The following is a 10,285-nucleotide window of genomic DNA, read 5'->3' as shown; positions in this document are numbered from 1 at the left end:
GCCCCGGACACCCGCACGTCACCCGCGCTCGCCCGCACCGGGTTAGCGCGGGAGCTGTGCGTTCCCTCCCCGATTGTCATTTCAACCTGTCGCGTATATACTTACCGTTCCGATGACGTCACGTTTCTTAGAACCAATGGGAACTACCCTAGGCTCAGAATAAAGACTGTTAGAATTAGCCCTATTGTGACACTTACTGTTAGAGCGAGATAGCTAAATGCATTTAAGCTCTTGTTAGAACGTGACAAAATGATTATGTTTTGTCCTTATCACCGTGGCCACTTTTTTTGTTTGTCAAAATGTATTTGTACGTGAGTATTTGACAAACAACGTGAAGTGTAGAAGGAATGACATTTCACAAGTAAGAAAATCTGCTTGAGCGAGAGGGACTGAGGGGGCCACGCTAGTTGCAAATCTAAATCTGGACATATCTGTGACCCTAGGTTAGTGCCTCTGATGCGGCACTGTCACGACTTGGCCACATTTAGCTAGTTCCGTGTAGGTACTTAGGTAGAGACAGACTTTGCATTGCCTATAATATAAATAAAGTAGCAACTTACTGACTTAAGCCAACATTCACAACTCAACCGCTAGCTCAAAAACTTAAGATTAGGAATCTAGGTTCTCTCTATAACTAGGACCTCCGACAAAGGAAGGATCGTAGCTTAAGAAGATTGGCTTCAAAAAATTAAACCAAAAAAAATAACTCTGAAATTTATATTTAAAGAACCAACTCATTCACCTGAAGATTATAATATATTCTGCGCAAAAGATAAATATTTTAGTCACTATACCGGAGTTTTATACAGTAAAAAATACACTGGAATTATGTTCCTGAGATCTACACAAGTTGTTCAAATAAATCAATAATAACAAAAGAATAGAGAATATTAAAACCAGCAGTATGCACCTGCCCCCCAATTGTGTAAGAATAACGATTTCATCGTTATCGTAATCGTCAACAAATTCTGCCTTTTGATTGGCTGTGAAAAAATTTAAACAGCGAATTAACCAATCAAAGGGCAGAATTTGTTGATGATTACGATAACGATGAATACGTTTTTCTTACACAATCGTCTGGTACCTACTACCTATAGGTATCTATTTTTCGAAATGCTTGGCATTCCTTTAATTTTTATTATGGACGTATAATTTTGTTGTTTACAATAGTATATAATTAATTATGGAACAGAAAATGGTATCTTTAGAGGTTCCGAGACGGTCAAGCATTTTTGCTTGAGTCAAGCATTATTACGTGCTTGCAGTTCTAAATTAAATTAGGTTTGTCCATCTTTTTTTTATTACAATGGTAAGAAAAAGATGTTGTGATCTTGAGTCTAAAAAATAAACATACAGTTCTAATTTAAAGAAATTTTGAGTACCTACCTAGTTTTGTTCGAAATGTAAGTAGGTAATAAAACCGGCTACAGTACGCGGCCGAAAGTAATGTACATCGACCTTTAGGAGATAGCAGATTTGTAGAGCGTTGTCCCTGTCGTTGAGACCGACAAAATGTCATATAGGTATGAGTGACAGACAACGGTCTACAAAGCCGAAATGTCATTCTAAAGGCCGATGTACATTACTTTCTGCCGCGTACTGAACCTACCTAGTGAGAGCGGGGCCACACGATGCGGTGCGGCGCCGGAGCGGTGTCGCTGCGTCGTCTTACATAGAAATATCTGTGGCATGTCACACGATGCGCTCCGGCGCCGCACCGGACTTGAAACCACCGAGACGAGGCGGGGTGGGGTGAATGCGCTGCGACGTCTAGCGGCACCGCTCAGTTGTTTTTATTAACAGACTGTCCAACGCTGCTACGGCGCCACTGCGACATAACAACGTTGCGGCGCCGCACCGCTCGTGTGCCCGCTGATATGGTGAAATCTTTGCGGTGCGGCGCCGCAACGCATCGTGTGCCCCCAGTCTTACATAGTATGTAATATTATTATAAATGTTTAAATACCTTAATTAAAATCAATTCAGTGAATCAAAATATTTTTACTCAATAAATTATAAGTGTAATTTTCCACAACCTAATTATTTATATACTAGGTACTAAGTAACATTATTTTATTTTATTTTATTCGTTTATTAGTAATCAACAGCGATACAGACAATATAATTTTGCATAATATCAGACTGAAAATAAGGCCAAAGGATTACAATTTTGTTTAACAGATTGCTTAAATATTTATTAATTATAAATTTATAACAGTACGTTTGAAGAGACCAAATAATTTAAGCAAGCTTTACAAATAATAATATGAAATAAATGTCAATTAACTAGTAAAAATACCTAGTAGGTGATTCACAACATATATGCATGTGTGTGTGTATGAGTGAGAGTGTGTGTATATGTGTGTGTTTGTGTGTGGGAGAGAGAGAATGCGTGTGAGAGTATGCGTGAGTGCGTGCTTGTGGGTTATGATATGCGAATTTGTGTACTATTATAGATATTAGTATAATTATTATTATTTTTCCATATTATTATAAATGCAAAAGTGTGTTTGTTTCTTCTTCAATTACGTCGCAATACGGAGAAAGAGATCAACGTGATTTTTGCATAGATATAGTACCATAGGTAACTTTTTATCCCGGAAAATCAGAGTTATTAAAAAAATACCTAAATCCAGGCGGTCGATGTCGCGAGCATCATCTAGTGTTTACATAAAAAAAATACTCGGGTTCAATCGCAATCACGATGCTCTAAATTTTAGAAGTTATAGCGTTTTAAACAATAAAATATCACTTGCTTTAATGATGAACGAAAATATCGTGAGGAAACATGCATGCCCGAAATCTCCATAATATGTACATATATACTCAAAGATATGCGAGATGACATCGTCGCGTCGCGCAGCGCGAATGCGTTTGGACCTTTACTTTGGCATGGCGGCGGCGGCAGTGCACAACACGCCTATAAAAATAAATCTGTTTCTACAATCACGCGCACTCGATGTTTCGCTATACGTCCCGCAAATTGCTAATGCGCGTGGCCGCCATTTTAGTGACGTCAGAACTAGACTCAAGTTTCGAGCTGATGGTATATTTTTATTTCAGCTGACGTTAAAATGACGTCATTTCGATGTTAATGAGACATGGTTCCAGCGGAATAGCAATTTGCGGGATTTATACACATCTGCATGGTAACACTTTACCACTTCTATACGTATTCTGAATTCCTTGCTCACTCACAACTTACTCTCTAGCTGCTATGTCTAGCTGCTAAACCTGCGAAGCAAAACCCGTCAATACAAAATTACACCTACCGCTTTTCAAAAGCATAAATAAAATATATAAAATCGAAATGCCTCAAAGGCGTGATCCGTCAACTTATCTATTCCTAATCTATCTATAATTTGTGCTCTCTTAACTTTCTACATCACATTAAATATCACAATATTAGGTCTCGCGCAGACTACAGACTTTTGATCAGTCGATAGTTTGTAGTAATTTGCTCAGAGGCATTCTTACACAGTAAGAACTAACGATGTGGCTAATTCTGTTGTATGCGATCTCTAAACTACGTATTTCTATCCCTATCATAATGCTCCATGCGGAAAAGGATAGCACTAAAATAAAATTTGATCTTTATGTTAGAGATTGTGTAAAACAGAACCAGTCACCTTGTCATTAAACATTTGATTTCGATATTCAGATTTTCAATGGTCTACAATCTACAGAAAAGTTTAAGTCATCAAAACTAATGTATGGCGTTCCGCACACGTAAGATTAGCGGCCCTCTACTACCCGCTCCACTCCCTTAGGGAGATTTTTAAAAAGCACTACAACGTACCATAAATGTGCAATCGGCCGTCTGCGTACCCTTTACAAACCAATTTTTGTTACAGTGATCCGGTGTATGACAACTAGTCAAATCAGTATCTTTTTATCAAACGTCAAAATGCGCGCTTAGTATGTGAGCTTCTATGAAATACTGGTATGTGACGTCACAATGATTTAACGTGTTTTTTAGATTAATCGATAATTTAAAACGGTTATTAAACTTAAAACTAACAAATGACGTGGATTTTAATAATCCCTGAGAAAAAATCGTTTGTGGCATAAGCAAACACCGTCCCGCAGTCAAAACCTGATTTGAGTAAGGTATCGATCCAAAGTCTGTGGTTTGCGTCGGCCTTCAAAGCAATTGGACTAATACAACTCTAAAAAGTCCTCAATTATATTGACTATATTTTCCGGAGCGTTCAATTGGACGTGATGAGTTCCTTCGACTTCTACATAAGTGACCGTCGCGGTCTTTTTTAGTTTCTCCACTACATCCAAATAGTAATCTAGCCTTTCCCATTTCTGACCAGGTAAAGCCCTTATGTTCAACACTTTACACGTAACCTTACTTGCGTATTCTAAAGCAGTTTCTATGGACATCTGCGCGAGACCAGCAACTTTCAGTCTCGGGTCGCGTTTGAAATAATAACCTTTCTTCCTCATATGCGCAGGAGTTGGAGCCATACCTCTTTTCATCAAAACCTTACAATTTTCCCTAGAAACTGAACCTTTATACGCATCGCATACTATATCGATCATTTCGTCGTATTCGTAACAGGGTATCTTATCTTCAGATAAGTTTTCGTATTCAAGATTCTTATCTATAATCATGCCTGTATTTTGCACCATATGTCCAGGTACTCGGACAGCGGGACTTGCGATGTCAATACAAATGATTTTGTCAACATCGTCGGGGAATGATGCTGCGTACATGAAGCTTAACGCTCCGCCTAACGAATGTCCCATTAGAGAAATTTTCTGCCACTTAAAATACTTCACTATCCTCCTCAAAAGGACTATCCCATCCCAGAATATGTAATAAATCATCCCTGTAGGATACGGCGAAGACAATCCATGTCCGGGCAGGTCTAGGCAAAGGACGGAAGTGTTCGCGGGAAGCAGAGGGATGAGGTTGTCCCAAGTCCCAGCGTTGTCTTGCCACCCGTGGATGGCTATGAGAGGTTGCTTGTTGCGCAGACCCCACCAGCGGGCTGCTACGTGACCCCACGGCACTGGTATTTCGATTTCTTCCACTTGAACTCCGGCGGGAAGATCTGAAATGGACATATAAAAATATAAAAATAAGAATCTGTCGACTTGGAGACTAGTTTAACTTCTGGAAGAAAACATCATGAGGAAAATAGCCCATATCTTCGAAGACATTTTAAGATTCTTATCGAAAAGCTAAAACTCTGTTCAGTATTCTAGGCTGAATACGGGGGTAACTACTTATAATATATATGTACCTATATATATATACTAGCGACCCCCGGCTTCGCATGGGTGCAATGTAGATACTAATGTGGTGTCATTGAGGTGTCATTGCCTCGGAAACTCTCAAATGAGAAGATTTTTTTCCGACCTAATTCACATTATTTCAATTTCTCTAGGGATCTCTAATTTTTTGAGAATTAAACAATAGCTATAAACCTTCCTCTTGAATCACTCTATCTATTGGTAAAAACCGCATTAAAATCCGATAGAAGTTTAAAAGACCTACGCGTTGATATATACATACAGACGCGGGAAGCGACTTTATTTTATACTATGTAGAGATGTGTAAATTCAAGGGTATGTTACTAGTACAGACGGACGAAAGATCCAGTAGTTCCAGAATCAACAAAACCTGTCAGTAAAATGACTTACACTGGAATTCATAGTCAAGATAGGGTTTTATTTAGGTGACCATTCAGACGGCACGCGTCATATTCAACCTTAATACATTGCATAAAGGTTGAATATGAAATGGGGGACCATAAAGAAGCCATCTTGACTGTGAATCCCGTAGGGCGATTGTCTAAAACCTGCATCAATCATTATTACAATCTCAATTGTTCTGATTGGCTGAATTTGTGCGATTCTTGTTGCAACAATGCATTGTGGCCAATAGTGAGCGAGCATTAACCAATCAGAGATGATTGCGATCGTGACATAGTAGCTGTCAAACAACCGCGGTAGGGCCACAGGTGTTAGATATCAGATTAGTGGTAGGTATTTATTGAGTAGATAGGTTAGTCTGCCTCTACAACAGGTGAGCTGTGGTAGATAAGATAAATATCTTTTACAATAATCTAAAACTACTATGTCATGCACACTTAGCGAATTTATATTCAGCAAATAGATACATACGTAATATATGCGTTGCGTGAGTATAGCCTAGAGAGATCTATAAAGCCTACCGTCCACTTGTAGTCCGGTCAATTTAGACCAAAAAATGAGAGTGAAGTTACATAAAGTCCCAACAAGCTGAATTTCAGTGAAATTGTTCAAAACATAATTATAAACAATGTCTAGAAGTTCCCCATCATTCCCCTGTAAGGAAAAAATTTTATTCAAGGTCAAAGGTCAAAAAAATGAGTTTTTCGCGATTTTCAGCAAAACGGTAAGTTTTATCATAAAAGTACCTTAGACAAAAATTGTAGATCATAAAATTATCTATAAAAAATGTATCAATACTTTTTTCTTACGAGCCACCGTTTCTGAGATATAACGATTCAAAAAGTTAAAAAAACGCGCTAAGTACACTACCTGGTACATAGGTGGCGTGGAAACGTGTGCATGCATATTATGACGATAACAACTTTTATAACTTTTTGAATCGTTATATCTCAGATATTCGTTATATCTCATAGTACAAATCAATTCGGTGACCTAGTGGGCGTTTCGACGTTATTTTAGGCTTAATAAATAGATTACGTCAATACAAGTTTTTTCATCTAAATAACATAAAAACATTTTTTACCACAAGATCAAATTTTTATTATATATAGCTTCAAGTGCTTATTAAATTAAGCTGATCGTGATCACGCATCGCACAAATGCCAGCTTCTGACGTGATTCGGTTTCGTTTGGCGTGTCCGATGCAACCGACTCTCAGAGCATCAGAATTATTCTGTCCGCGTCTCTCTGTGCTGCCGCTCATCAGTTCGTCAGTCAAATTGTCGCGTCGAGCGTTCAAGTACAAAAGCAGTAAAAACATATATGTAAAAGTACGCGACAGGCCTAGATGGCAACCGCGCTAACCCAGTGCGGGCGAGCGCGGGTGTGCGGGGTGTCCCCCCGCGTCACACCCCGATTGCCTTCTCAACCTGTCGCGGACTACAAGTAGGTACAGTACGCGGCCGAAAGTAATGTACATCGACCTTTAGAAGGAGATAGCAGATTTGTAGAGCGATGTCCTTGTCGTTGAGACCGACAAAACGTAAATGTCATTCTAAAGGCTGATGTAGGTACCTACATTAATTACTTTTGGCCGCGTACCTACTGTACCATTTTATTAGCGGTCGATGTACCACAACAAAGGTCGATTGGGTATAATTTATAGCTTGCATTATGCGCATGTACTCAGCACGCTGAGACATCGCATGTTTCTCTGTGAAACTCATATTCTTGCTTATCTAAGTAGAAATTAGATAACTCAAGTCTAGGGTCAATGTTGTGACCTAGCTTTAGGTAACTAGATGATGCCTGCGATTCCACATGGATTTAGGTTCGATATAAATCCCGTAGGAATTTTTCGGGATAAAAAGTAGCCTGTCATTACCCTCAGCTATTCCAGGTAAAATTTCAAATCTAGAGATGAGTTATCACTAGTAACGCATCGCTCCTGCATTTAATGTGATTTTCCTACTGCAGTATTTATGAAGTAAAAAGGCAAATAAATTATAAATAAAAAATAATTTATTAATATAAGCGGTGGTGATAGCCGTGGTTAGGACATCTACATTCTAATCGGAGGTCGGACATTCGATCCCGGCATGCACCTCTAACTTTTCGGATTATAATATATGTGTTTTAATTAATTAAATATCACTTGCTTTAACAGTGAAAGAAACTATCGTGAGGAAACTTGCATGCCTGAGAGATCTCCATAATGTTCTCAAAGGTGTGTAAAGTCTACCAATCCGCACATGGCCAGCATGGTAGACTATGACCAAAACCCTTCTCACTCTGAGAGGAGACCCCAGCTCTGTAGTGAGCCGGCAATGGGTTGACATGGTTTTGACAGCCATGTCAAATCTGTTGCTCCCTTGCAGTGCAATTTTTGAAAAATATTTCCCTATGATTTTTATATTATAAAAAAGTCGGGAGAATCAGCTAGTTATTAAATAAGTAAGTTTTTACATGAAAAATTTTCAAATTAAATAAGGTATTGATGCAGTTTTAGTTAACAATAACTAAGGTAAGTAATTATACCTAATTATGCAGTATTGGTGGTATTGACCTGAATTTTAAATGAGCCTTGATCGAATAAACAAATTCCATTCATGTATTAGTACTTACTCAATAATTGATTAAGTAAATAAGGAGGAATATATTCATACAGGTACACCATTTTTATATTACTCCATTGCAGTTTTTGCAGCTTCTTTTAGTTACTTAGTTAATTTTTAGGGTTCCTTACCTCAAAAGGAAAAAGGAACTCTCATCATCAGTTGATCACTTCGTTGTCTGTCTGTCGTATCTGTCAAGAAACATATACAGGGTACTTCCCATTGACCTAGAATCATGAAATTTGGCAGGTAAGTAGGTCTTATAGCACATGTAAGGGGATGAATTTGTGGTTACATCACAAAAAAAATGTGGTCATGAACAAATAATTAGTATTTTCAACATTCAAAGTAAGTTTACTATACCAAGTAGGGTATCATATGAAAGACCTTTACCTCTACATTCTAAGACAGATTTCTCATACCTTTGAGATCATTATGAAGAATTCTCAGGTTTCCTCACATTGTTTTGTGGTATTTAAGTAATTACTTAAATTGCACATAACTCCAAAAGTTGAGGTGCATGTCTCATGTCTGGGATTGAATCCTAAGAGGCCAAAATCTTAATCCCTAGGCTATTACTACAGTATTTTTAAGTACATGCAACAAACTGTAGAAAATGGCTATGCCGTCAGATATAGCTAAGCCATCAGATAATATGGCGAATATATCAGCGGATGCCGAAGTAGAGAGTTATACCTTACATAGAGACTGTACATGTAACTCTACCCATTTGACCGGTTTTCTGTTTTAAAACCAAATACTTAACCTTTTAACATTAATTTGCATACAGTGGATTTTGTTAGTAACATTAGAATTTACTTCAAAAATTCAAATGATTAAATTACGTAGGTACCTTACCTATACAATGTGCATTAGTTTATGTATTTTAGAGAATATCCCTAGTATCTACTAAGTACTAATCTTTAAACTACAGTTAAATACTGCAAGTACAGACTACTTTCTATTAGAATTAAGTATTAAGTACCCACTTAAAATTAGCTCCAACATATTTTGAACATAGTTAAGTAAGCCAGTCATGGACAAAAATTATTTTGGGAATGGTTAGTAAAAACCTAAAGTTAACTATGAGCTTTAAAAACAGTTTTAAACTTTTAGGCAAAAGTGCTAAACTAATCATTCTAAATAATGATCAACAAATATGTTGTAATGTATTTATCTTATTAACTAAACATTATAAATGCAGAAGCCTGTTGTTTATTTATTGGTTTGTCCTTCAATCACGCTGCAAGGGATCAACGTCATTTTTGCATGGTTATAGTTACGGACCTGGAGAATAACATAGGCTACTTTTTATCCCTGAAAATCAAACCAAATCCACGCGAAGACGCGTGCATTTAGATTTTCATTAGATATAAATAGTAAGTAGGTATTATAAATTACCTTCGTTGTGATGTCCATTCAACTTCACTTCAGCCATCCTGCGTTATGATGTATGCAGTAAAAGTACTTCAATGCAGACACTTGATTCGTTACGTAAACTTAACTATCACTGACCTTTGCAGGCACAGTTCACATTCACGTGTAAAGTTGTGAGAGTCCCGAGGTATGTAATACTTATAAAGATTCTCCAACATCAATAATAACTATAAATGATTATCAATAAGTTGCAAGTTGGAACGCGGAGACCAAATGACTGGACTCTGGAGTCTGGAGCAATGAAATCGCAGTTCGCATATACAAATACATCAAAAATTCATCGAGTAATTAAGCGATATTAATTTAAATAATTGCTACACCACTGCACGACACTTCCTATACTCCATAATCAAGTGAATGATTACGTTTCGTGATTATAAAATATAATATTTTTAATTTCGATTGATTGATCCTTGACTCTTTTTTTGAGTTTGACAAGCCATAACATGTCATGTTGACAGTTGACACAGAGTTAAGATTGACAGCGAAACCATAGACAAACTGACAGGTCTTGTCCGATTAGTTGAACGTCAAGTCGAAAAGTTTTATAGAGTTTCTACACG

The 10,285-nt window shown here is 37.5% G+C and overlaps 2 protein-coding genes across 2 annotated transcripts in view; both read right to left on the bottom strand.

The window, feature by feature from the left end:
- LOC117988924 (4-hydroxyphenylpyruvate dioxygenase-like) overlaps positions 1–10,285 on the bottom strand; it is a 326,462-nt gene that overhangs the window by 289,791 nt on the left and 26,386 nt on the right. The gene's annotated exons all lie outside the window — the stretch shown is intronic.
- Positions 704–10,143, bottom strand: LOC117988926 (probable serine hydrolase). Its single transcript, XM_034976216.2, has 2 exons — positions 9,687–10,143; positions 704–5,066 (listed from the first exon to the last, which is right to left on the bottom strand). Exons 1-2 carry the CDS (start codon positions 9,721–9,723, stop codon positions 4,159–4,161), a joined length of 945 nt encoding a protein of 314 aa, XP_034832107.1. The 5' UTR covers positions 9,724–10,143; the 3' UTR covers positions 704–4,158.

Source organism: Maniola hyperantus, chromosome 15 (assembly GCF_902806685.2).
Source record: "Maniola hyperantus chromosome 15, iAphHyp1.2, whole genome shotgun sequence".
In the NCBI taxonomy this organism is placed as follows: Eukaryota; Metazoa; Arthropoda; class Insecta; order Lepidoptera; family Nymphalidae; genus Maniola; species Maniola hyperantus.
This window is presented reverse-complemented; position numbering and strand designations above follow the sequence as displayed.

Bases quoted from the DNA above. Each gene is read 5' to 3' on its own strand.
- LOC117988926 (XM_034976216.2), bottom strand. From the start codon at position 9,723: ATGGCTGAAGTGAAGTTGAATGGACATCACAACGAAG. The intron at 5,067-9,686 runs GTAATTTATAAT...TGTCCATTTCAG, and splicing joins GAATGGACATCACAACGAAG to ATCTTCCCGCCGGAGTTCAA.